The following is a 25752-nucleotide window of genomic DNA, read 5'->3' as shown; positions in this document are numbered from 1 at the left end:
TCTCTTTGCCATTTGGTGCCTTTCTTTTTATCTCTCTTCCATTTGTCATCGTTTATGCTCAGCGTGGTGCCTAAAACTGTCTGAGATTCGAGCACTTGCCTATGGTATACTGGAAGAAAATTATAAATTTAGAAAAACTTCCATAAACTTTTTGTAAAATTCATTATTATTAAGTGGTTTTTAGAGGAGCTAAAAATAGGAAAAGGGAAAGAAAATCTTCCTTAATCTAATCTGGGACTGGGGATCCTATTTCTTAAATTGGAAGAGTGCGATAATTAATAAAACACAAAACTGCACGGTGGACAACTTTTTTGGCAGTAACATCAGCAGGAAGCATTTTGTGGAGGAAAATAATATGAAGTACACAATCTGGAAAAGTCCAGATGATTCCCTCCATTGTTCCTCTTCTGCCTAAAAATGCAATACAAGTACCATTACATATATCAATCCTGTTTCTCAATACAAGTGTACTCAACGAAAGCTTTGCTAGAGGTTTGCACATGTTCGAAATAGAATGTCTGCCCTCAGAGAACCCTCCAACATTAATCTTTGACTGATGTCCGTAATATCTTCACATCATGAATAGGCCTGTAGGAACAAAATAAAAATGGTTTGGTTCAACATTGAATCGAATTATAAAGCAAAGTAAAATGCAAATCTTTTGACTATGAATGCATCTTGATACCAATACCAAGAAATCTTGTTAAAAAATATATTTGAATGGCTTTAGGGTTCACTTGGATAGATATTTAAAATGTTGTGCAGATTTAAATTTGAGTTAAAAATGTAAGATCATAAAAATAAGCATAGTGTCAATTCCAGGTACTCAATATTTCAAATGACTAGTTATCTGAATAGACTTTAAAAGAATATCTCATGATCTATTGTCACTTCTGTTCCAATTATTATAATGATATAAAGCATTTTGCATTTCACAAAGTCCATTAGCTCTAAACCAGAGCCTTCTATCAAAAGCAAGGCTTACCTATCATTGTTGTCAGTTTGGACGCTACCAAGCCTTTTGATCACTTCCATTCCTCTACATACTCTACCGAAAATTGTATGTTTTCCTGGAAGATGGTAGGTCAGAAGATGTGTTAACAACATAATGGAATATACAAATCCATGCAGAAATAAACAGAAATTCGGGCAACTCAATCAAGGTGAGGAGAAAGAGGAAGCTTTGTAATCACAAAATTCTATCTCGAAGAACCTCCTTTTGCATTTTAGTTTTTAAGTTATTTGACCTCATAATTTATCAGAGCTTAACTGCACGTCCTTACAGATACTATTGTTTAATTTCTATGATCCTTGCTTGCTGTGATGGGTTTTTATAGTTCCGGTTTTCAACTCGAGAAAAGCTTTCAAATCAGTAAGCACCAAAATTTGATCCAAATTGGATGAAAGGATTTGCTTCAACCCGCAATATGCAACCAATATCCTAAGAGTTTGACCATGCAAATATGGAGAACATGGTTCCACCTTTCACAATGACCTAAATCTGTAAATGATATTCAATCTTTTCCACAATTTCAAAATTATTCACATATCAAGTTGCTACGAAAATTTCAGCCAAATATAATGCAATGCACATGTTTCAACTCCTTTTGACAACTGAAGATGGTGTTTCAAAAAGAACTCGATGAAACAACCATTATCATTATGACATACAAGTAGGAAAAATGCAATTACCATCTAGAGAAGGAGCTGGGGCCAAAGTGATGAAGAATTGGCTTCCATTGGTATTCGGACCAGCATTTGCCATGGATATAATTCCAGCTCCTGTATGCTTCAACTCAGGCCTTATCTCATCCTCAAACTTTGATCTGAAACACATCCATTAAGAAGAAAGAAAGAAAAAAAAAACTCATAACCAGAAAACAGCTTTCTCCAATAGCAAACAAAGACCTACAAAATAAAGCAACAAACAAACTAAAAAACAACCAAGGGTACCGTTCTCTGAGCAGTTTCGTGGCTACAATCAACTATAAAAATTCAACTTTCAAATTTAAGCAGAAACTAACCCATATATGGACTCTCCTCCTCTTCCAGTTCCTGTTGGATCTCCTCCTTGCACTATAAAATCCTACACCAGAATCAACACACAATTTCATTATTACTAAACATCATAAACAGAAAAAAAAAAAAAAAAATTAGCTGCAACAATGAAATAAGTTTGTTAAGTATATGATACCTTGATAATTCGGTGGAATTTCACATTATCGTAATAGTTCCTACGAGATAGTTCAAGGAAGTTTCTGCAGGTTTTTGGTGTGTGCTTGAAATACAGCTACATGAAGAAACAAAGAGAAAGGAATTAGCTTTCAAGGTTTATTTTTTTTTTTCTTTCCCTTCGTTTGCTAGAAACCGAACAGAAACTAATTCGACCAAGAAAAAAAAATCTAAAAAAACACACAAACACAGATAACAAAAGAAAAAGGTAAATACCTCAACAGTGAAAGATCCCATGGAAGTTTCTAGAGTAACCTCAGGAGCTCCACCTTCTGAACTTGCCCACATCTTTGAACACGCACTAACTAGACGTTCGTCTCTTTCACCATCGGATTTCAGCATTTTAAATAGGAGGAGGAGGAGGAGGAGGGGCGAAACGGGTCGGTTTGAATTTCTCAAATTGGGCTTTCGGGCTTACAAGTTAGCCCAAACTAATCCCAGCCCATCTTTTCTCGTCTTCCTCAGGTTCCATGGCCGTCTTCTGTGGACAGTGATAAACTCCAAATAAGAGAAAGTTCTGGTCTTTCTCAAGTACTATTGTCATTGGAATACTTTGTTTGATGAGACCAATCAGGCTTCCCAGCCCGCCAAGCGGCCGGTTTCCGGGCACGCCTGAGATGTTTGACAGTGGATTACACGGTGTGATTAGACGGGCGGTTATAATCGGTAATGGATTCGCGGGCGCAGAGAATCAGTGTCTTGGCTTGGTTCGCGCTCTTGGCCTCTCCTCTTGCTATTCGCTATACGTAATGTTCAGTTTCTTCATAGTTTCATTTCTTTATCTTTTCTCTTCTAACATTGGTAGTGATTCAGATAGCATTTGTTTATACAGCGAGTTATTAGGCCAAGAGGAGGCATTAACAGGTGGCTTCGTTGGCTTCCAGTTTCTGTACATAAAAGTGTAGACTATCTAATAAGGAGTATTTATGGAGATAATTTTAAATATGAAGGAAATGCGAATGGCCAAAAAATGGTGCCTTCTTCAACTGAAAGAACTGGTATTTATGTTCTGTAAATTTTTCTATTTTGTTTAAAGTTTGTGGAATATGACGTGGTAGGATTGGGCTTGTTCCTGTTGTTTCAGGATTGTTAGATATATTAGAAGCAGATGCCAAGCGGATTGCAAGAATGGCTCGTGATACGTTTGATGAGTACATTTTATTTTTCTTTTATTTAAGGATTTTAATTTTTTTTCTTTTTTGTGATTGTTTGCTAATATAATATTTCTAGTTATTAATGCATAAGATATATTGGTTCGATTGGATTTAGTTGTTAAAGCTTACCATGTGATCAGAGTTGTTGTAATTTTTATTTCAGGAATGGTCCACTATTGGTAGTAGCATCTGGCCGAGATACCATTTCAGTAGCAAGCTCCATAAGGCAATTAGCTCCAAAGAATGTTTTTGTTGTTCAGGTTGGAGTTTCTTCTTCTTCTTCTTCTTCCCAGATTTTCTGCAAGTATTAATAGAATACATACGGTTGGAATTTGATGAATGATGAGCATTGTTTTATAGAATTAATGCAATAAGTTAGTATTTGTTTTAGGAGGTTCATTTTCATATATGTTTTTTTTTTTTTAAATTAATTTGGTGATTGTTGGCGTTTGAACTCACAATCTCAGAGACTTTGGAGACGTCATTTTCAAATGTTTCTATCTGATACTGCTGATAATATATGTTGTCAAGTTTCTCTGTCTATTCACCTTTTGTTCCACGTGGTTATTGTATATTAACAGTTTTGATTGGAATGTCTGAACTTTTCTCTGTCCTAAATTGTTTTTTATTGAAAATACTTTGTAGATACAACATCCAAGATCACACCTGAATATGTTTGATTTAGTTATAACTCCTTGCCATGATTATTATCACTTGACTCCTGACGGTCAGAAGCAAATCCCCTGGTTTCTCAGAAGGTGGATAACTCCACATCACCCTCCTGATAGGCATGTGGTATGTAATTTGGTTGCTAAATGCTTGTTTAAATGGATTGGGAGTCCTTAACCAGGAATAAATTGGATATCCATGTTAATCTATTTCTATAAAGCTCATAGTTTTGCCTTTTTGATTCTCAGTTTCTTACTGTGGGAGCTCTTCATCAGGCTGATTCTCCTGCACTGAGAAGTGCAGCTTCTCTTTGGCATGATGAGTTGGCGCGGCTTCTGAAGCCCGTGCTTGTTGTCAACATTGGAGGGCCTACTGGTAAAATGCTGTAAACCCTATATTTTAATGGCCTTGCTGTTTCATTTTTCTTCCCAAGCTTCTTGCTTACATTGCATAAAGTATTGGCAGTTGACTAGTTGTGACATCTAAAACACATATTTGCACCTTTTAATAATAGCTGCTGCTGTAATATTCCGTGAACATTCTCAATCATGCATCTTGGACCATCTCTTATTAGATGACCTGTTGATATTCTGGAATCGTATATAAGCAGGTGAGAGAGAGTTCCAACTATTCTTAATCTTGATATATAATTTGGAAGAGGGATTTTGCCATATATTTACTTTTCCACCTTCTAGGTCTCGTTTTTTTTTTTTTTAAACTGTAACTATACACAAACGCTAAATGATCGATTTGTGTGATTATTCTATTAATTGAGACTACATACATCAAAATACTTTGGAGTAATTGAGCACCACAACTTCCCCAGCTCACTATGCACGCGTGCAAAGTGGAGAGAAAATCCATTTCATTTTACTGCATGTGATGTATGCATTTGATACTTGCATTTTTGCATAGGTTTGTATTATAGGTGGTTGATGTTTCCCAAACAAAAGAACAGTGTTTGCTTATATGGAAAGTGAGAAGCACATGATAAAATGTTTGCATCGTCTTGTTGATTAAGGTTATATTATTTGTTTATTATTGCATCAATTTTCTCGTGTATAAATTAACTAAGCTTTTACATCAAACTAATTGGGGTTGATTATATGAATCTATATCTTCGATACCATTAATGTAGGTCTATCTCTTTAGAAATATCTTGTGCTATCAAGTTCTTTATAACTATACTCTCCATATCGTAAGTTAAATATTGAAGGTTTTTATGAATAGCAGTCCTGTGTACACTAGATCACTGTTATATCATATGATACTGTTATATCATGTGGTACTTTATACGAGCTTTTTGATAGCAAACTAACTTTGATCATATTGAGTTTCAAATAAATGGTTTATTACTTGCAATTGCACTGCATTTTCTTTCACCATGTGATACTTAAATTCATCCTTGTATGTAAAAGACTAATTTATTTCATAAAGCTTCTTTTCTTACTAGGCAACTGTGAGTACGGTATAGATCTTGCAAAGCAGTTAACAGATATGCTGCAGAAAGTGCTTTGGAGTTGTGGAAGTGTTAGAATATCTTTTTCTAGAAGAACCCCTGAGAAGGTAGGGTTGCTCGAAAACAGATCCTGTTATTGATTCTTTTAATGTGTGTATACTTGCTATTTGTGACACTGGTGTTTGCAGGTGTCCAAGATTTTAGGGAAAGAATTTGGTAATAATCCTAAGGTTTACATTTGGAATGGTGAAGGTATGCCATAAACTACAAGAACACATTCTCTTAGTGTAATCTGTATGGAGTAATAAACATATTTTAATGCCTACCGGTTAGGTGCAAATCCACATGTGGGGCATCTAGCTTGGGCTGATGCTTTCGTTATCACAGCTGATTCAGTAAGCATGTTGAGTGAGGCTTGTAGCACCGGGTATATTTTTGGAAGAAAATGATGGCTACTCCATTGACTATATAGAAAGTACATTAACGTTCATGTGTTCTTCTGACTTTGGTTTCTGGGTTCTAGGAAGCCTGTCTATGTTATAGGAGCTGAACGGTGCACGTGGAAGTTTGCTGACTTCCAAAAGAGATTGCAGGAACTTGGAGTGGTTAGACCATTCACTGGGAAAGAGGATGTGAGTTGCCATCTATCTCACCCTCTGATTTGCTGCTGCTTTATTAGAAGATGCTGAGTGTATTTATTCATAGAAATCTGCAATGAATAGTTTTAATTTGCTGTCTGCACTAAGGTAAGCTAAATTGCATATTATGCATCAAGAACCGAAGGTGATATCATTTTTATTGATAGATCATTACTGCTGCACACTGCAAAAAGAAATATCTGTTTCTGGCTTATGATTGCACACCATCTTATCATCGAATCGACCATCGCATACAACTTTTCAACTTTTTATAGTTTGATTTTACAGATATCTGAGACCTGGAGTTATCCTCCCTTGAATGACACTGCAGAAGCTGCTCGTCGGGTTATTAATGCGCTTGCTGAGCGTGGATGGACAATACAAGCATGATGCATTGTTTCAGCCAACATTAGGCATGAGCTATCTTTATATTACAAAGCATAGAATTGCTTCCTCTCTGAGGCAATTTTTTGCTGGTATTTCTATATTTACTGAAAGTAGTTAACTTCTAATCTAACATGTCTAACTGACACCTATGTTAAGTATTTTTCAATTCATCTTACCATACTAGTTTTTTAGTTTGGTGTCAACTAGGATCTAATGAATTCAGAGCTTTACAATGAAGTAGAAGCAGCAACGCAAATTCTTTAAAATCAATGTCATTTCTCTTTTCTTCCATTAATGGAACTTGTTGCTGTTCCATTTTCTTTGCTGTTTTTCAGTGAAGTTTTAGAATTAATGGTATCTAAAGCTTTATTCTTTATGCATTCCTGAAACTTCACATATCTTCAAAGAAAACTTTTGAAAATTTTGACAAAATTTTAGAGATTTTTCCTTTCATTTTCCTTCTACGGTTCTGAATACTAATCGGTTCGGTTTTACGAAAGTCCATCTCTGATATGGTGCTCACAACTAGCGAACTGCCGTTCAGCGTCCGGTTGAAAGTGATTATTTACGTTGACCAGTTAAAATAACGGAAAAAATTTGTTTAGACTGGGTTTATGGTCTCACTTATGAATCAAATTAATAAAATCAAAGATTCTTTAAAATGTTTCGACTTTTTTTTTTTTGATGGTTAGAGAACTATCATCCTTTCAATAAGAATCTTTCATTTTATTGCTTTGGTTTATAGGTGAACCAAACTAATAAAATCAAAGATTCTTTAAAATGTTTCGATATATTTTTTTTTAAGTGTATGGTTAGAGAAATATCATTCTTTTAATAAGAATCTTCCATTTTATCGCTTTGGTTTATAGGTGAGCCATGGACCCGATCTAGGTAAATGCGTTAACTTGATATTTTGTCGTTGGATGAAAGGAAATACCACTGCGCTTCTCATATCCCTTCGATCATCCAGACGACAAGTCCGTTTGTGAAATTGGGCTCCATGTCGTTTTGTATTGCTGATGCTTTTTTACCTTATTCATTCCGAGTCCTAGGCAAATTTTTATAGATGAATGATGTAGATTAAACATATATTATGTTCATATGACTTGCTAAGAATACTCAAAAACAATTTTTTTTTAAAAAAAAAGATTAATTACATTTGATGTCTATACTTTTAAAATTCGCTATTTTGAAAACAACAGAAAAAAAAGTTTCTACGTAGTTTAGTTGCTCAATTTAGAGAGTAATCCTACATAATTATAACAAATTAGTATTAAATTAAACTAAATTTCTTTCATTGCCGAATGAGGTTGAATCATAAATTATTACAGATGTATCACTTAGTTGTTAGTATTATTGGGTTGACTTGATTGTTTGAAGCAGGACCAACTAATCTTGATAATCTCCCAAATGGAGATGGTTAATTATCAACAACTCCTCTTTCTATCTACTTCTCTATTTAAAGTTCATTCTTCGAGTCATTTTCATCATCAAAAGCTTTGAATACAATATCTATCTCATACCCTAATCATTCTTATCAAACAAAGATGATGAAGAGCGAGTCGACTGCAATTGATGTGCCTGCTTTAGAGCCAAAAGCAAAAGCTTCTTTCATAAGAGATGAAAGGGGAAGCTATAAAAAAGGAATTGCAATAATTGACTTCTTTTTAAGGTTAGGTGCTCTAGCATGTGCTGTAGTAGCCGCAGCCACCATGGTTACTAGTGATGAGGATCTCCCTTTCTTCACTCGGTTCAACCAGTTCCAAGCTAGCTATGACGCTGTTCAAACTTTTCAGTATGTTTTCTATTAGTATTATTTCAAATCTCTAAGTCAAAAATGCAAAAAAAATCTGAAATTGCTATACTATCCATGAATGCAGGTTTTTTGTCATTGCAATGGCAATGACTGCTGGATATCTAGCTCTTTCCCTTCCATTTTCTGTAGTAGGCATTGTTCGCCCTCACGCAGCCGGACCAAGGATCCTTCTCTTTATTTTAGACACCGTAAGAAAACTATCAACTTCTTTGTATTATATGTATATATATATATATATATATATATACACACACACACACACATGACTGTACAATGTCAACGGTTGATTTCTGTTGCAGGTGTCCCTTGGCCTAAACGCCGCCGTGGCAGCTGCTGCCGCCGACACGGTTTACTTGATGCACAATGGCAATGCAACCTTAAACTGGTTCGCTATCTGCTTACAGTATACTGATTTCTGCTCGAAAGTGAGTGGGGCTGTAGTGGCGTCGTTTGTTTCAGCTGCGGTGTTGATGATGTTGGTGATTATGTCTGGTCTGGTTTTTATGAGAAGGCACTAAGAGTATGCTAATTAATGAAACATTAAAGTTTGATTATGGTTAAATGTTAATTATCACTTGTCCTCTTGGTTCTTTCTGTTGTTAATTATTAGTGTTTCTTTGTGTGATGGGAAGAAAAATAGACTCCAAAGTGCTGTATGATTAAGTAAATTTACGTGCATTAATTTATGTTTTATTTGTTTTTTCTTTTTCAATGCAAAGGCAATTGGCTGTATTTGAGTTGCGGATATATCCAACAAATATAAAAAAATTAAATAAAAGTTAGGTCCATTTATATGTCATCGTTCACTAACAAAAGAACAATTACACATTTTGTTTTAACGGTCGAAGGGTATTAGACTCGCTCTAACGGTCGAAGGGTATTAGACTCACTCTAGTGATGACACGATACATATCTAGAGTTCCTATTTTGGAGACGCTTTTAAAATAATCATTTTTTTGCCCAAAAATAAAGTAGTCTCTCGTTTACCTGTTAAACGGAGTAAAAAGATACCTTTTATAGTACCGAAAAAACTTATGCTCTAGACATAAAAAATCTCAATAAAATAAAATAAAAAATTCGAAAAGAGGAAACTAAAAAACGATGTGTAACATCCACACTAGATAAAATGCTAGCTCGAATAAGTACAAGGTAGGAGTGACACAAAGTGAAAGTAATGTACATAAAGATTAACAAACCTTAAACTAGTAAAATGCATTTTGGACTTAGAGGTGAGGCTCTGACACCAGAATAAATCGGTGTGGGCTAGGCCCAGATGAGCAATACCTGGCTAGGGTTGGAATGTTACAAGACATCTACCAATTCTATAAGAACTAAATGTATAAATTTATAGGGGAAAAAATTGGTACATGAATTATACTCAATTTAACATACGAGGACCTTTATTTTCAAAAACTAATTATGAGGTATTTAATTTATAATTTTGTTAACACGTTAGCCATTTTATAGCCTATTTTAACTGTCAATTGGCTGAGAAATTGATTCCTAAATTATGATCATAACTAACTATAAGATCCAAAGCTTACGATTTCCGTTAATATATTGGTTCTTCTCTTATGATTTCTGTTAACACTTTTGTCTCTCTTTTTTGAATGGAATAACCAAAGTGTTAATAAAATCAAAATCTAGGGATATTATAGTTAGTTTTTAAAAATAGAGGTAGTCTTTATATGCTAATTTGACTATAACTAAAGAAATAATTTATTATTTTCCCAAAATTTATCAACGTAAGTTTCAAAAAAAATTTTATGGCATTCTCAGTCTTTACTTTGACTAATTAATCAATACTTTAACTTATAAAAATGCATCTTCTAATACTTTAATTTACAAAATCATTCTATTGACTCTAATTTCTAAAATTAGATCAACTAAAAACTTATTATTAAATAGTTGAAATATATAAAAATTATTGTTCAAAAGGTTATACTAGTATAAGTCAAATTAATATTTTACATATAAAAATGAAAAATCTAAAATTTATTATTATTAGTATTAAAAAAATGTGGAACGTTATCAAAATTTATAACTTTAGAGATATAACAAGTTACTCACCAAATTAGTAGTTCTACAAAGTTATTTTAAAAAGTACATGGATGAATTATAAGATGCATCAGAAAATTTATCATTTCCCTACTTTTACATACTCTTCTTCTTAACCGATATCTAATATTTTAGGGATGTATAGTCATGAGCGTGTTCTCATATGAAAACTAGTTATTTCACTGTTAGATTAGAATTTGAATTCTGATAAATAGTTGAGTTCTAAATATAAATATTGTTTTATTTTAAATACTTATTTCAATTCAGCTAATTCAATTACTTATCTTAATTCAAACTATATATAATGTGAAATAACTCATTCTCACATGAAAAAGTGTTTATAACACCACATGCCAATATTTTAATATCAATTGCATCGTAAGATAGCTACAATTATAAGGTAAGACCTTAGAGTTCATTCTTATCAATGAATTTTTTTAAAATGAATTTTTAAAATGATCTCAGACATAAGAGAACTCTTCGTCAACTTTTAAAATGAATTTTTTGTAAAATCTATGTCAATGAGCGATAGCTCATTCTTATTAAGTCCATCTACTAATGAGTAAAATTATTATAGAAAAAACTTACCTACGCTTAATGTATAAGTTCATATATACATCAAATCAATTATAAATGATGTTTTAGTTTAAATGATAATATTTCTGATCATACACTGGAGAAAATAGACAAAACAATAACATTTTTTAACAAAATATTTTTTTTAATTGATTTAATGTATATATAACCACTAATGCACCCAAGGTAGGTAAGAAATTTCCAAGTTATCACATCAATATTGATCAAATGCCACCAGAAACTTGAGCAAGAGCAATCTCATGGTTGGTGCTTTATGCTCTTATGCACAATGGGAGAAAGCCGAATAAATATTATCTATTACAATTACTCCTATTTATAGAGTTAGCCATTTTTTAATATTTGGATTCATACTTAATTAGAAAAAACTTTAAAATATGAATTCTTATTTGTAGAAATAATTTATCTTTAAAAATAATTTAGAGGAAAAACATTTTCTAAGGAACTCATTTCCTATGGTATAAAATTGAAAGTTTAAGAATCATAAAAACTTTAATTTATAAAGCTATAAAAATAATTAGAACTATAAAAATTTCATATTTTAAAATTTTATTATTATATATGATAAATAAGTATAAAAAATTACAAATTATGGGTGTAATTCGGTGCCTAAAATGTAGGAAGAGATATACACGAAATCCAACATATCCACTGTAGTTTCCTCAAATTGGAGGGTAAACTTCAACAAGACGTTGGAAGAAAAACTACAATCTAGTTGATTTCAAAGGGACTAAAATTAAAATGTAACAAAACTTGAGGACTGTTACTAGCATTTTTTTAAAGAAAAATCTAAAATCTCAAGATAAAATTTTAATCTGATAAAATTAAAATTTAAAATTACCTTCCCCACTTCCCCCTCTCAAAAAAAAAAAAAAAAAAAAAAAGGTTTCTTTGGCTAAGCTCAAATCTTAACATGCTTTCACAACGTTTGCCCTCCTAACTTGCATGCTGAGTTTTTGCCCCCTCCTCCCCCTTGGGATGAGTATTCCATCAATTCGATTTAAATTGAATAAAGTAAAATTTTAAGATGAAAACCGAACTAAATTAAATAGTATACAGAAAAATAAGTCAAATCAAACGGATTTAGTTGGATAAGTTTTGTTCAGTTCTTAACTATCTTTGGATGAGTTTTGACTTTTATAAAACCGAACCGAACTAGAAAATTTTATTTTTTTCTATAAAACAAACCAAACCAAATGTATTAAAACCAAACCGACATGATTATCGGTTTTACCAAACTAAACTCTGCCGTAGCTATACATATGTAATAGTTCTTTATGAGAAACGGAGCTTAGCAATTGGACTAACACTGTTAAGAGAGTTCTTTTATTCTTCAACTTTCTTACAAAATTTTAAAATGAAGTCAATTCAGTTGATTATCTATTAATCAACAAATTAAGAAAAACTAGTAGACAGTATATATGTTAATCTGGAGATTCTCATCCATCCAATCCATGACCATAGAATCAGAAAAATATACTAGTTGAGTAGTTGGTATTACTTTGGTCAAGATGGAAAATGTCACACTTTTCTTCTAATTTCCTTTATTATAATAAAAAGTTCCTAAAAAAATATATATATTTTTGTCAAAATGGGAAGAGTTAACAACAACTCCTCTTAAACTCCCTTCACCAAAAATTCCTTAATTGAGTAGATAAAATAAAAGCATAGTTCAATAGCTGACAATTCTAAATGCAAACTAACTAGACTACTTCAACCAACTCCTCAACTCCATCTTATATATAAGCCTCACCCATTAAGCCCTTATCATCACAACCTTTATTTGAGTTTCTTTCTCCAATTCGAACATTTCTAGCTCATCTAATTTTCTTTACTAAAAATGTCAACTAAAATTGATATTCCTGCTGAATCAAGTGCTGCTGCTAAGGGTAAAGCACCTCTAATAGGAATGGTTTCTTCTTCTTCTTCTACCAATGAAAAAGGAGGATTCAAGAAGGGCATTGCCATACTTGACTTTCTTCTGAGGATAGGTGCTATAGTTACTGCTCTTTCTGCAGCAGGCACCATGGGAGCCAGTGGTGAAACTCTTCCTTTCTTCACTCAGTTTTTCCAATTCGAAGCTGGCTATGATGATCTTCCTGCTCTTCAGTATGTCACTCTTCACCTAAACTCTCTATATGTATTAAAAACAATATATATATTTAGAGACGAAGCCAGGAATTTATATCAAGGGACAAATGGTCAAGGAAAAAGACAAAATTCAGACAGGACCTGGATTCAAATATAGGATATATATATATATATATAATAAATTTTATATAAGAGAAGTCCATTAATTTTTTTATATATACAAATCTAAAAAGTCCACGACATGCAGGTTTTTCGTGGTTGCAATGGCAGTGGTGGGAGGGTATTTAGTGCTTTCCCTTCCCTTCTCTATTGTAACAATTATCCGCCCACACGCAGTTGGACCAAGGCTCCTCCTCCTCATTTTCGACACTGTAAGAATTTCTAATTTCTAAACTATTAAATTTTAGCAACGATTGTTATTTTTTCCTTAAAATCATTCAGTGTCGGAATCCCAGTTTCCCGACTAATATTGAAAAGTGAAAATTAATCATGTTTATTATTCAGGTGGCGCTTACTCTAAATACCTCGGCTGCTGCCGCGGCTACAGCCATAGTCTACTTGGCTCACAATGGCAACGAAGACGCGAACTGGCTTGCTATCTGCGTACAATTTGGTGATTTTTGCCAGCAAATTAGTGGGGCTGTGATAGCTGCCTTTGTTTCAGCTGTTGTGTTGGTGGTGTTGGTTATAATTTCTGGTGTGGCTCTTCGAAGGCAGAATTAATTATGCTTTGGTTTCTTTATGTTTGCTTTATTTGGTATTTGTGGCAATTGAGATGTTTGATTATGATCTTGTAATTTTATTTTAGTGGGAGAAATTGAAAAATGAAAATCATTGTGCTTTTCTGTCATTTATACGTTTATTATTATTATTTTTTTAAGTATACATCCATCCTAGTCAAGTTAAAATAGTGTTGAATTAGAAATTCAAGAGATATAGAATTGACTAATTTCATATTTGAATTTGGCTGAAATAAATACTCAACACGCTTGAATTTGGATTTATTATTTATTATAAATTTAAATTTACTAATTTCATACCTGAATTTGGCTGAAATAAATACTCAACATGCTCGAATTTGGATTAATTATTATTAAAAATTTAAATAAGTTTATATATTAGCCTTAGATAAAAAATTCTAAATATATATTTGTGCGTAGAATGTGGGGTCTTGCTAGCTCATTTTGGAAGAGCAAATAGTTTTTTTTTTTTTTTTGACATGAAAAGAGCAAATAGTTGGTTTAACCAAAAACTGGATTAAAATAAATTAATTTCATTAATTTGTTTGGATTTTAAATAATTCAATTCAATTTAAATTTGAAGTTGGATAAATTTAGATTATTTGGGTTCGGTTTTATTTATATATATTTCAAATAATTCAATTATTTTGATTTATTCTTGATTATCTATAAAATTGAGGTTCAATTTTATTTTATTTTTAATAAAATTCAGTTCATTTTCATTTTTCCGTTGGAAAAAATTGGTTATTTGGTTTTTGAAAAACAAATCAAACCAATCAATAATCATCAAAAGTATTTACATTTGTTATAAAGAAAAGAAAGGAAATCTATTTTAGCCTTAGCTTAGAAGCAGCTTGACACCAAACAAAACAAAAACAAAAAAGGGCAAGTAGCTTCCTTGATACTCTTGCTTGATTGTATGACAAAGGAGTAAATAACGAAAGCTCTACAAGGTTATCTTCGTCCTTCCAACAGTAGACAGCGAAGTGTATTCCACTGCTAGTCCCTCGTTGGCTTTTAACTGAATAATGTTTCTTCACGGTTACACGCGTTACCATTTCCCTAGCTTGGTCGCTATTGCTTTCTAACGATTTTCCCGGGAAAATAGAGCGAAAATTCTCAGGTAAGTGGGCTTAGGGTTTGTATAACGGATCGGAGAATGTCTCAGACAGGGAAATTGATGCCGAATCTGGATCAGCAGAGCACTAAGATGCTCAATCTCACAGTTCTCCAGAGAATCGATCCCTTCATCGAAGAGATTCTGATCACGGCAGCTCATGTCACTTTCTATGAGTTCAACATCGAGAGTAATCAGTGGGTGCGTTTGCTTATTCTTTGCCTACTTTTTCTGTTTGGCTGTTGAGAAAATGTAGGAAAGTTGGAAGACTCCTTGTTTTTTTAAGATTTCTGCTTCCGTTTTTAATATTTTGTTTTTAATTTGTTTCTGTCTTTTTTTTTTTTTAATAATCCTTTTTTATGTTGTAGAGTCGAAAGGACGTTGAAGGATCTTTGTTTGTTGTGAAGAGGTACTCTCTATTTGATTCTGACTGACTTTTTTTTTTGCTTGTGTCTGTGTGTGTGTGACAGAGGGTTATTTGTTATTGATGGATTTTATTTTTATTTTTGCTTAATCTATTGATCCAATTTTGGTACTTCATTGTTGAAGGAATACCCAGCCCAGATTTCAGTTCATCGTAATGAATCGAAGAAATACAGGTTTGGCTAATATGTAAATAAAATTTTCAAGAACAACTATTTTCTAAAGATGCCTGGTTGTGCTTTCATAATGCATTATTCTAAGTGTGAAGCATATTTCTAAATAGCTGATGGCATATATGCATATAGTTTGGTGGGAAATAAATGCCTATCTATTTTTTACATCATTAAATTTTTTTGATTGACAGGATGCAATCATCTCTGGATCATTTGTATTGCCAAAATGTTTATCGATGGAGATGATGTTACATATGTTTTTATTTGCGGTATCGGGTTATTGAAATATTTTATTTATATTTTTTTATAAACAGAAAACCTAGTGGAGAATCTATTGGGAGATTTCGAGTATGAAGTCCAAGTGCCTTATTTGTTGTATAGAAATGCAGCCCAAGAAGTTAATGGTATTTGGTTTTACAATTCACGTGAATGTGAGGAAGTTGCCAACCTATTTAGTAGGTATAACTCTTTTATATTTAACTGATTTAAATTGATTTTAGATGTTAACTTAGTATTTATATACTAAATGCCAAATGTTCTTGTGGATAATGGGAGAGACTTTACTGACTACGGTTATAGATTGGCCTGGTTAGAAGCTAAGAGAATTTTTCGGGGAAGATAGAAGTATGTTTAAACGTATTGGATGCAATTCATATTAATTGCATGTAAGTGTTATTAAGGCAATGGAGTCATAGTTATCAAAATCATGAAACAAATTGGATGCAATTCATATAATTGCATGTAAGTGTTGTTAAGGCAATGGAGTCAGTTTTATCAAAATCGCGAGTTGGAAGTTTACAATCCTAACTTCAAAAAACTTGCTATCTTGTTACAGAATCAGAATCAGATGAAATCATTCTAAAATCGTGTTAAAATCAGTAAAATTGGTGAAATTGGTGGAATGGGTAGAATCGGAATGATATCATAGTTTCTGTGAAATTGCGCGATTAGGCTAATCTATTTGGCAAATAATGGGCATTTAGGGTTGATTTTGATCAGGCCCAGAAGAAAAGTGTAAAACGAGAGTTTTGAGGAATAAAAAATTAGGGATTCAGTTCAATCTTCAAATCTCCTCTTCTCTCTATCGTTTCTCTGTGACTGCATCGCTATACTCCCACTCCAAAGCAGCCTACTGCAACAGTTCTCTCTCATACTTTAATGCTTGCATGCAAAAAACAATCTAAAACTTCTTGCAAGAAGTGAAAAGCAATGCAAATTGATTAAGGTTTTTTCTATTATATATTTGATCTCTTTCATTTCTACAATTCCATGCCTTTTGAGTATTGAGAACTTAACACTATCTTTTATAGTTTGATTTTGATCTAAAGTTGAGTGCTGTTTCTTGAATCTTTATTTGGTTCTTTTTTGGAGTTTTGAATCACATGTTTTGAGGGATTTGAGTAACTGAGTTTCTAATTCATATTAATTAATAACAATAAGATAATGTTGCAAACTGTTAAGCATCAAAATGTATAAGTTTCTAATTCATCATCCATGTGTTAATATCACATTCCTTTTTCTTTTTTTGTTTAATTTTAGTCAAAATATTTTTAAATATTATAGGTTTTCCATATTTTTTTTATTCTGCTAATATTCTTTATTTTGTATCCTTTCTTTTAATTAAAACTTACTCTTAAATTTAATAAAATTATTTATTTAATTATAAAATTATCATTTTAGAGTAAAACAAAAGATATGGATAGGTATTGAGTAATTGAATAGATATTTAAGTAAATTGGAAGATTTAGGTGGCTTGTATACTTTTAAGTAATGACATGTATCATTTTATTTTAGGTGGTTTGTAAAATTGTAAGCTTTTACAATTCAATTTTGCGTTTCAATTTTGTGGACTGCCCACGAATCTACCTTAAAAAGCGATTTTAACAATCTTGAATGGAGTATATTTGGGGCTTCTAATCACTCTAAGCTCAGAGAGGTTTTTATTTTTTATTTTTTTATTTTTGGAGTGGAAGCTTTAGAGAGTTGTCTACTTGTCTTGAAACCATCAATTATTGCATTAATATTAGGTGGTTGAATTTAATAGATACAATTTAACACTTCTTTTGCTACAGGATACTTAATGCATACTCAAAGGTGCCCCCAAAGCCAAAAGTACCTTCAAGCAAAAGGTAACATTTTCTTCTCTAGAATATATTGAAAATTAAAAAGAAAAAGGAAGAGAAAAGAAAATTAGATACCTCTCGAAGGCTTAGTCTCATGATATTTGAACCATAGATGCAGGTACATACACCCATTTGCTCTCACAGACATGGATTTTGCCACCTTTATTACACATTATCATATGAGTCCAAGGATAATTTATGTGGAATGTGAAAATAACTCTTAAAATTAGTTGAGAAGCATTATAGAATTTTGATCTTTGGCCCGTTTCCTTATGTTAAGCATTATTGAGAAGATTCTAAAATATAAATAATACTATTCTGGTTTATTTTTCTTTAAAAAGCAAGTAGTGATGTATCTTTAAGACTGTTTCTCTGATGTGCTTTTCTTTTCTTTTCCCTCTCAAGAATCATTTGGGTTTTTCAGATGATTATGGATTCACATTATTCCTCTGGAGTTCACTTGTCTTCGGAGCTTAACATGGAATGATTATGATTACTGAAAATTTGTCTTATGGTCTTCAATTTTCGCGATCGAACAATTTAATTGTTATTTATAACTGAAAACCGTATTTTGTTATAGTGAATTTGAGGAGCTTGAAGCAGTTCCAAGCATGTCAGTGATTGAAGGCCCCTTGGAGCCCTCGTCAACTGCCTCCGCTACCACTGATAGTCCTGAAGAGTCTTCATTTGAGAGTTTCTTTAATGTATGTGCCTCTAGCCCACCATGTTTTTGAAGATTCTTGATTTAACAACCTTTTTTTTCGCTAAAAGATTCGAGTTATTATCCTGGTGAACATATATGCAAAATGCTGCTTGCTCTATCGTTCTGGAATGTTCAGTTCAATATTTTTGGTGGTATAAACTCGTTGCAAGAATTGTATGTTTTATAATTGAAGCTGATCACTATCCTGTTGGAAGATCTTGAATGCCTAAGTATGTTGTTCTTGTTTTTATTCATTAATGTTACTGTCATTGTGTTAGCAATTTAGATTATCATTTTGAGCCAAGGATCATGTTCTTACCTTGTACCATATACTTGTCGAAGTTATATGAAGCAGTTATGGTGGTTCTGGGGACTTTTACTGAATTGGGAAGTTCTTCCATGCATTATATTGGAGACATGTATGATCCTTTTATCCATTATGAGAGTTCCCTATTGGTTTGTGTGATTTCGGGTGACCTCTTGTAGAAGTGTATAATTGTTGGAAGTAAATGTGAATCTTTTGCTGCACAGCTTCCTTTATCTAGTCAGTAAGATAGTAAAAAAACTGGCAGCATGAAATTTCAATAAATGTCATTAACAATTCAAAACTGAAATAGCTAAGTTGCAGAAAACTAGTTTATGCTTTGCAGTATGGGGGATTGCTTTAGGTTGTTTAGGATATTTACACATTTGGGATGGAACAGAACTCTGTAACAGTTTCCAGAGAAGAAAAGGAAGAAGACGAAGAAGCTCCCATATATTCTTTGTGTTTGAGATTGCATTAGTACTATCTTCAATATCTAGGAAATATTGACTGCAAGAGATTTGACACGGTGGACAGTAATGTGATAAAGCTTGATGCTTCACATCCTGTTCTGAAAAGTAACTCATGCAAGCTTTTTATAGTTGCATGCATGCTTATGATTCTGCGTTTGTGTTATCATATTATGTCCATTATGTCCCTGCCCTGAGAAGTTTCTTAACAGTTGACATTAATGTTGCAGGCGACTATGGTTATTGGAAGCAGTGCTGCTAATTTAGCAAATTCAAGACAACCCTATCATTCTACAGCCACCATCCCATTATCCACACATACACCTAATGTTGTTTCCCCTCCTTCACACAATCCACAAATACCATCCCTTCCTCTTTCATCTTTACCTCCTTCAGTAGCCATCCATGATGCTCCTGATCCAATCAGCAGTAGCAATCGAGTTACTAATCTTGTGAAGCCCTCTTTTTTTACCCCACCTTCTTCTTCATCTGCTTTGATGGCTCCACCTATCTCTTCACCTCTGCCTACTGCTCCTGCTCTTCATCCTCCCTTAAATCTGCAACGCCCCTATGGCACCCCATTGCTTCAGCCCTTTCCACCTCCCACTCCACCACCATCTCTGACTCCTAGTTCTCCTACTACTGCACCTGTTATTAATAGAGACAAAGTCCGTGATGCTCTTTTAACACTTGTTCAGGTATTTTATCTTTTCACATCTTTCTTTGCATTTCCAAATTTTGTGACTTCTTCTCCTGTTTATTGTTCTTGTATTTATTTTACACCTATAATAGTCACTGTGTTCTTTCCATTTATCCTTTCTTGAAGTGATTAAAACTTAAAATTTCAGTGCATGTGGGGTTTTTGTTATGCTTTCTTGCTCAAACCAAGCTTATTGATGCTTGCGACAGAAAATGTTTTTAATTAGAGATGCAGGTAAGGATCTTAGATGTTTTTGTAGATATGCTGTCAAGAATGAGTTGGTGGGTGGTGGTAGAATTAGAGTTCTATTAGCTTCATGCTTTACAGCTGATCAATTTGTGAAAATATTTTCTGTGCACTTATTTCAGAATTTGATGCTTATGCAGATAAAATTTGTCATTCATTTCTAGTCCTAACTTTTTGATTGGTTGCTCAGTCTATAATGTCCTGATCTCTTTGGTGTTGATGTTGTTTTTGTTTGTTTTTTTATTTTTTATTTTTTTCAAATAGTAGGAGAATATCGATAATCCATTTATCAATCGACTTGCTTTCTTTTTTAGGATGATCAATTCATCGACATGTTTTATCAAGCGCTGCTGAAGGTGCATCATTCTTGAGGTGCTGGAGATACATAGCAGCCTGACCCAAGTACAAAATGCTTGTAACATGAGTTCGATGTACAGCTCTAGTTCCATAGAAATAATGTTGGCATAACTCCCTATAGTGAGCTTGTTAATATCCATCATGCAGAAGTTACTAGGTTGAAAGGGATTTACTGTCTGGATTGGTTCAATATTGTGGTGTCTCCATTCAAATGGAATTGGAACGTTGTAATAGAAAGGAATAGAATTTTCCAGTGTCAGAGATCTAATTTTTCAGGTTCCTTAGGAGTGAGTGTACTAGTTACCAAATCTGCAAAGGGATCGAGGACGATGTGTAAGAACTGAATTTGCCTGTACTCTTATTATTATTATCATTTTCTTTTTTTGACTTTTTGTAATTTTTTATTGTTGTTAGTTCATTATTATTTTTTATTTTATTTTGAATTTTTAGAATATAAGGTGCATTGGACGAATATGATAGAAGCAGATGTTATCTTTGAATGTATGTCATGCTACATTTGATAAGCAGAAATAACTAATGGCATGGAATTGAATGAAACGAACTCAAAAGCATTTTGTTAAGTATTTTAATTAATTTAAATTTAAAATGCATCTATTTCATTATATTTCAATGAGATCAACTTTGATACTCTATACTCAGTTTGGAATTCTTGTCACATTTCAAATATGTGGTTTTCACATCTTAATAAAAATTATTCCGTCTGTTTCGTAATATTTGCCCATGTTTTCATTTTTAGATGTCTTAAAATATTTGTTCGCTTGACTTAAGAAATATTTATTTTTTCTTTATACTTCTTATTATAAATGGTTTTAAATTTTAGGAATAATTTTTTTTTTAATTTTAAAGGACAGTTTTAGAAAAGCATGGATATTTAGAATGATGTGATACTATAATTAATGTGTTTCATAAACTTTATGCAAAAGTCAACGGAATAAATATTTTGAAAAGAGAAAATATTTAATTTGTAAAATTTGTAATATAATATTTATCGTATTTCAAGTACGGGTGGTTTTTTATAAGTGATATTGAGAAAATGAGGCAATCAAATATAGTATTTTTCAATTTGTCTGATTCAATTTGACATTTCAGGATTGTCTCCTTATAAAATCACAAGAATAAATGTTGTCAGAATAGAAAAGGTTGGATTTAATTTCTCAGGTGCCTTGTTGCGATTCTACTTGATTTATTTGGCGCCTGCTAGATGGTACATTAACCATCAATTGAATAAAATTTTAAAGCTCATTTTTTGATGGGGAGGGAAGCGGAAAAAAAAAAAAAAAAAAAAAAAAAACTCATAACATAATTATTAAATCTGCATAGAAATTCGCTTCATAAATTCACTTTTTAATGCGGCAATCAATCTCTACAGAAGAACAAGGAGCGAACTGAATCAGGGATTAGAATTTCACCTTTAACGAGTCGAAACAATCAAAAGATTATTACTCTCAATAAAAACTTCAGTAAAACCTTTAGCATATGCAAGCTTAATTCCAAACCAGCCCACAATTTAGCTCTCAAAATGGAAGTTTTCCCTATGCCAACAGTGAATCCACACAACAAATTACCTAAGTGATCATGAATATGTTTGGCAGTTTAGCTTCTAACAATTAAATTTTCGATGTAGAAAAAAGATATGACTTGGTCTTTGATTTTATCGGTTCAGTTCAGTTCAAACCGAACAGACCGGTTGTACACCCCCGGCTAGAGCTGAGCCAACCCCATAACATAATAGCCAGAAAACCACCATACAATGATACGGTCCTCTCTCTCTCCCACGCGCAAGGAGTGATATGGCGGCACTTAGGAGAATCGCGGCCAAAAGCAAAATCATATCAAGCTCTTCTCTTCGTCCTCCACCTCTTTTCATTTGCTGCCGCGGCATAGTTACTAAGCTCTTCGTTGGAGGTATCATTCATAATATATACGTGCATCCTTCTAACTTCTGCTAGCGTCAAGTTTCTGTCAATTTCAACAACGCATTAAAACTGTTTGTTGAAATGTCCGATCCAAACCTTCTGTCTCTTTTCCACTACAATTTACTTTCATTGATGGATTTAATTACTTCTCATTTCAGAATTCACTTCTCAATCAAAATTTTCAAAGTTTTCTTCTATGTCGTTTCGCAAAACAATTTCATGTGCAAATAAGATTAATCAGATTCATGTTTTACGACCTGTTGACATAGCTATTAAGAAATGCAAATACATAAAATCACTCTTGAACTTTGTTACTTTAGAGATGCCCTGAAATTATGAATTTTGATAACATTACACATTTTTTCACAGGAACAATAGTTTTTAGGCTTTTTAGCTTTTATACATTGAAACATTGATTTGATGCATGGAACAATTTCAATCGAAATCTTTCAATTTCTTGAAACAATAATTTTTATATTTTTCAACCATTTAATTGATCTAATTTGGTAAGTTAAAATGTTTGTAAAATAATTTTACAAGTGTTCAATAGGTGTAATTTTATAGGTGGAAGTATTCGATGGGTCAGGTATATTGATTTACTCTCACATTTAGAAAATAAGAAAAAAAAAAAAGTTGATGCATTGCTTCATATAAGCTTCTTAAGGAACGGGAACCATTTTTGTGCCTTAGGCAAGGTGGGTGGTTGCTGAGGAAAGTGATAAATCTTGGTTTTTTGTCTTCATGAGCTTCCTATAATTTCTATTTCTCTAATGATTTCTCATACTTATGAAGCACAGGACATGACCATTGCTAACATGACTGTTCTTATAAAATTTGGCACATGACATGCATGTCGGGTGTGTATTGTAGTGCCAGAGAAGTTTTTAACATGGACATATGCCTAAAATTGAAGTTGGGTTGCTTTGTAGCTTGTGACTTTTTCCTTTTCCACTGAATGGACGATGGACTATTACTGTTGCTTTGTTAGTTCTTTCAATTATTTTAGAAGTTTGATATATCAAAAACTTTGATGCATTACTCATTATGTGCTTTATTCCTATGCTAAGCTTTTTGGCCATTGATGATTGATATCAGTATCACCTTGAAGGTTTATTCATAAACTCAATTTGTTGCAGGACTGTCATTTTATACTACAGAGAATGGATTATCAGAAGCTTTTTCTCAATATGGTCAAGTTGTTGAAGGTACCTGGAGGGTTGCTTTACAGCAATACCATTGAGCTACTTACATAATTTAGCAATACTTTATCAACTGAAGCATGATTTCTTTTTCTTTTCCCTTTCTTTTTTTTTTTTTGCCAGCTAAAATTGTAACAGACAGAGTATCTGACAAATCAAAAGGTTTTGGTTTTGTAACTTTTGCATCAGTAGATGAAGCCGACAAAGCTCTAACTGAGATGAATGGAAAGGTAAATCCTAATCCCTCTCTTCTTTCTTTGATTTAATTGTACTTAACTAAAAAATACGGAAATGACAAGTTGTGCCTGGCAGACACTGAATGGAAGAGTTATCTATGTGGATTATGCAAAGCCTAAAACTTATGGTGGCGGAATCCCAATCGCTAGAGGGCCTCCTGAACCATCTGGGAGTTGAATTATGAGAGTGTAAGATTGCATAGACACTTGAAGAAAGAATCATATATTTACACAACACACCAACTCTGTTATAACGTGGTCTCTTATCTTCACTGCTACGAAAATGGTTATATATCATGAATATGTTACATTTAGATTCACAGATTGATGATAAAACAGTGTTAGATTTAGTTAAAGTAAAGATGGCGGTTCTAATGATATTCTGATATGGACTTTTGCTAGAGGAAGTATAGTGTTCACCCTGGTATTATTTTGCATACAAGTTTTTCCTGTTTTATTTAATATTCAGTTTCGAACCTAGTCATCCAATTCACGTCACGTCCATATGATTATTTTGACCAGTGTGATTGCTTATTTTGAGAAGTGTAATAATATGGTTATTTTTTTACGGTATTCGGTTGCATAAGTTTGAAATAACTTTAGAGCTTTTAGAGGTTAAGGTAACGTTTTGTAAAAGTTAACCTTATAACGTTTAGCTTTTAACATTTTATGAAAAGCCATTCAAATAGCTAAATGCTATTAAAACAGCTAACATCTACTAAAACATCTAATTCTGCAGAATAGACCCTATAACGCTTATTCTAAATTTCTGTCAGCTGTCAAGAATAGGAGTGAGTATTTAGTCAGTCCGAACCAATCCAAACAGAATAATTCAATTTGAATATGATCGAACTTCATAAATCTATTATCCAATCCAAATTATATTTAATATAAAACTGAAACCAATAATATGCGGTTTTATTATTAAAAAATTGCAACCGTTTGAATAACCGGATTGATATTTTCAATTTGTTAATCCAAACCGATTACGAGAAAATATCCAAATCTAAAACTTTTCAATATATGTGTTCCTGTCTCCAGATTTGTAGTTTGCACTTTTAAAGCAATTATATACATATGTTTATAAATTTATAGACAATTGTATAGAATAAAAAAATAAAATTAATTAATTAATCCAATAAGTCACAAGTGTCCAAACAAAAATTACGAACGTAGTTATATCTAAAACCAACTATCCAAATAACAATTAATATAATTAACATTAAAAGAAGCATTCGTTCAACTTTCAGTTACAAAATTACAGTTAGTAACCAATCAAGCATGACGTTCTTTGTCAATAATCTCAAAAGTTATACTATATTGTTGTCACATGTCACAAAAACTATATGAATATAGTTTGCACTCTTGGTTTTATTTTAATATGGGATAAAAACGCAACGTTTTCAAAAAAAAAAAATCTGAGAAAAAAAAAAAAATTTTTTGAGTACTAATCTAGTTAATTTGGATTAACCGAAGATTGTTTCAGACTAACCGCATCATAACTGAAAAATCAAATTAATATTTATAACTAATCGATCCAAACTAAAACTAATTTATTGAAAGCCGAACCAAACCAAATTACTCGGTTCGGTTTGGATTTTCGGTTATATCCGCGAATTGCTCACCCCCTAGTCAAGAATAAGCAAAGAATGCTACCCAGAATTTTTTGGCTGCTCAAACATTGATTCTGAAGTCTTTGATATTCCAATTAAATCAGCATCCTAATTGTCTGATTGAGGTTAAAACTGCTTTGACATGCCATGAACAAGGTAGTTTGGAACATATCAAATCTATTTTGAAAACCAGTTTTAATTTACTTGAAGTAGCATATTTAAGACATATTAATCTTTTACTTTCTATATGACAAGATCTCTCATGGTTTGTGGGCAAAAAAGCTGATAAAAATGATAAGAGTGGCTTGGGACT

At 32.6% G+C, this 25752-nt stretch overlaps 6 protein-coding genes across 9 annotated transcripts; 5 read left to right on the top strand and 1 right to left on the bottom strand.

Moving 5' to 3' along the window:
- Positions 1–249: 249 nt before the first annotated feature.
- On the bottom strand, positions 250–2607 carry LOC105635884 (Cyclophilin-like peptidyl-prolyl cis-trans isomerase family protein). Its single transcript, XM_012219015.4, has 6 exons — positions 2449–2607; positions 2195–2290; positions 2025–2086; positions 1693–1826; positions 986–1070; positions 250–588 (listed from the first exon to the last, which is right to left on the bottom strand). Exons 1-6 carry the CDS (start codon positions 2572–2574, stop codon positions 543–545), a joined length of 549 nt encoding a protein of 182 aa, XP_012074405.4. The 5' UTR covers positions 2575–2607; the 3' UTR covers positions 250–542.
- A 46-nt stretch (positions 2608–2653) lies between these two features.
- On the top strand, positions 2654–6730 carry LOC105635883 (mitochondrial fission protein ELM1). 4 transcript variants are annotated; one of them, XR_005179252.2, is made up of 11 exons: positions 2654–2978; positions 3065–3230; positions 3317–3383; positions 3550–3646; positions 4032–4181; positions 4304–4430; positions 5509–5621; positions 5703–5766; positions 5848–5941; positions 6038–6260; positions 6441–6730. XR_005179252.2 is itself a non-coding variant. In XM_012219014.4 (11 exons), the coding sequence occupies exons 1-11, from the start codon at positions 2793–2795 to the stop codon at positions 6540–6542; spliced, it is 1236 nt and encodes a 411-aa protein (XP_012074404.1). In that variant the 5' UTR covers positions 2654–2792; the 3' UTR covers positions 6543–6730. The 4 variants fall into 4 exon arrangements, 3 of the variants coding, with proteins under 3 accessions (XP_012074404.1, XP_012074403.1, XP_020535674.1); XM_012219014.4 differs by having other exon boundaries at positions 2654–2939; positions 6038–6146; XM_012219013.4 differs by having other exon boundaries at positions 6038–6146.
- A 212-nt stretch (positions 6731–6942) lies between these two features.
- LOC105635882 (casparian strip membrane protein 2) lies at positions 6943–9067 on the top strand. Its single transcript, XM_012219012.4, has 3 exons — positions 6943–8334; positions 8420–8543; positions 8655–9067. Exons 1-3 carry the CDS (start codon positions 8087–8089, stop codon positions 8871–8873), a joined length of 591 nt encoding a protein of 196 aa, XP_012074402.1. The 5' UTR covers positions 6943–8086; the 3' UTR covers positions 8874–9067.
- A 3730-nt stretch (positions 9068–12797) lies between these two features.
- On the top strand, positions 12798–13929 carry LOC105635909 (casparian strip membrane protein 1). Its single transcript, XM_012219043.4, has 3 exons — positions 12798–13116; positions 13346–13469; positions 13603–13929. The coding sequence occupies exons 1-3, from the start codon at positions 12848–12850 to the stop codon at positions 13819–13821; spliced, it is 612 nt and encodes a 203-aa protein (XP_012074433.1). The 5' UTR covers positions 12798–12847; the 3' UTR covers positions 13822–13929.
- Positions 13930–14766: 837 nt separating this feature from the next.
- LOC105635881 (mRNA-decapping enzyme-like protein) lies at positions 14767–20890 on the top strand. The gene is made up of 8 exons (XM_012219011.4): positions 14767–15156; positions 15324–15364; positions 15505–15554; positions 15866–16010; positions 17624–17680; positions 18255–18378; positions 19382–19849; positions 20412–20890. The coding sequence occupies exons 1-8, from the start codon at positions 14998–15000 to the stop codon at positions 20466–20468; spliced, it is 1101 nt and encodes a 366-aa protein (XP_012074401.1). The 5' UTR covers positions 14767–14997; the 3' UTR covers positions 20469–20890.
- Positions 20891–22032: 1142 nt separating this feature from the next.
- LOC149498140 (RNA binding (RRM/RBD/RNP motifs) family protein) lies at positions 22033–24251 on the top strand. Its single transcript, XM_089717906.1, has 4 exons — positions 22033–22380; positions 23528–23596; positions 23714–23820; positions 23903–24251. The coding sequence occupies exons 1-4, from the start codon at positions 22266–22268 to the stop codon at positions 24002–24004; spliced, it is 393 nt and encodes a 130-aa protein (XP_089574032.1). The 5' UTR covers positions 22033–22265; the 3' UTR covers positions 24005–24251.
- Positions 24252–25752: the final 1501 nt, after the last annotated feature.

This window comes from Jatropha curcas, chromosome 2, assembly GCF_041381405.1.
Source record: "Jatropha curcas cultivar XTBG-Jc1 chromosome 2, XTBG_Jcur_1.0, whole genome shotgun sequence".
NCBI classification, from domain to species: domain Eukaryota; kingdom Viridiplantae; phylum Streptophyta; class Magnoliopsida; order Malpighiales; family Euphorbiaceae; genus Jatropha; species Jatropha curcas.
Note: the sequence above shows the minus strand (reverse complement) of the source record. Positions and strands in the feature narration are given on the sequence as shown.

Coding starts and splice junctions, on each gene's coding strand:
- LOC105635884 (XM_012219015.4), bottom strand. CDS start 2,574: ATGCTGAAATCCGATGGTGAAAGAGACGAACGTCTAGTTAGTGCGTGT. Junction 2,087..2,194: donor AATTCCACCGAATTATCAAG/GTATCATATACT, acceptor ATTCTGGTGTAG/GATTTTATAGTGCAAGGAGG. Junction 1,827..2,024: donor GGAGGAGAGTCCATATATGG/GTTAGTTTCTGC, acceptor GATGTGTTTCAG/ATCAAAGTTTGAGGATGAGA.
- LOC105635883 (XM_012219013.4), top strand. CDS start 2,793: ATGAGACCAATCAGGCTTCCCAGCCCGCCAAGCGGCCGGTTTCCGGGC. Junction 2,979..3,064: donor CCTCTTGCTATTCGCTATAC/GTAATGTTCAGT, acceptor TTGTTTATACAG/CGAGTTATTAGGCCAAGAGG. Junction 5,942..6,037: donor AGTGAGGCTTGTAGCACCGG/GTATATTTTTGG, acceptor TCTGGGTTCTAG/GAAGCCTGTCTATGTTATAG.
- LOC105635882 (XM_012219012.4), top strand. CDS start 8,087: ATGATGAAGAGCGAGTCGACTGCAATTGATGTGCCTGCTTTAGAGCCA. Junction 8,335..8,419: donor GACGCTGTTCAAACTTTTCA/GTATGTTTTCTA, acceptor CCATGAATGCAG/GTTTTTTGTCATTGCAATGG. Junction 8,544..8,654: donor TTCTCTTTATTTTAGACACC/GTAAGAAAACTA, acceptor TTTCTGTTGCAG/GTGTCCCTTGGCCTAAACGC.
- LOC105635909 (XM_012219043.4), top strand. CDS start 12,848: ATGTCAACTAAAATTGATATTCCTGCTGAATCAAGTGCTGCTGCTAAG. Junction 13,117..13,345: donor GATGATCTTCCTGCTCTTCA/GTATGTCACTCT, acceptor CACGACATGCAG/GTTTTTCGTGGTTGCAATGG. Junction 13,470..13,602: donor TCCTCCTCATTTTCGACACT/GTAAGAATTTCT, acceptor TTTATTATTCAG/GTGGCGCTTACTCTAAATAC.
- LOC105635881 (XM_012219011.4), top strand. CDS start 14,998: ATGTCTCAGACAGGGAAATTGATGCCGAATCTGGATCAGCAGAGCACT. Junction 15,157..15,323: donor ACATCGAGAGTAATCAGTGG/GTGCGTTTGCTT, acceptor TTTATGTTGTAG/AGTCGAAAGGACGTTGAAGG. Junction 15,555..15,865: donor AATGAATCGAAGAAATACAG/GTTTGGCTAATA, acceptor TTTTATAAACAG/AAAACCTAGTGGAGAATCTA.
- LOC149498140 (XM_089717906.1), top strand. CDS start 22,266: ATGGCGGCACTTAGGAGAATCGCGGCCAAAAGCAAAATCATATCAAGC. Junction 22,381..23,527: donor TACTAAGCTCTTCGTTGGAG/GTATCATTCATA, acceptor AATTTGTTGCAG/GACTGTCATTTTATACTACA. Junction 23,821..23,902: donor TAACTGAGATGAATGGAAAG/GTAAATCCTAAT, acceptor TGTGCCTGGCAG/ACACTGAATGGAAGAGTTAT.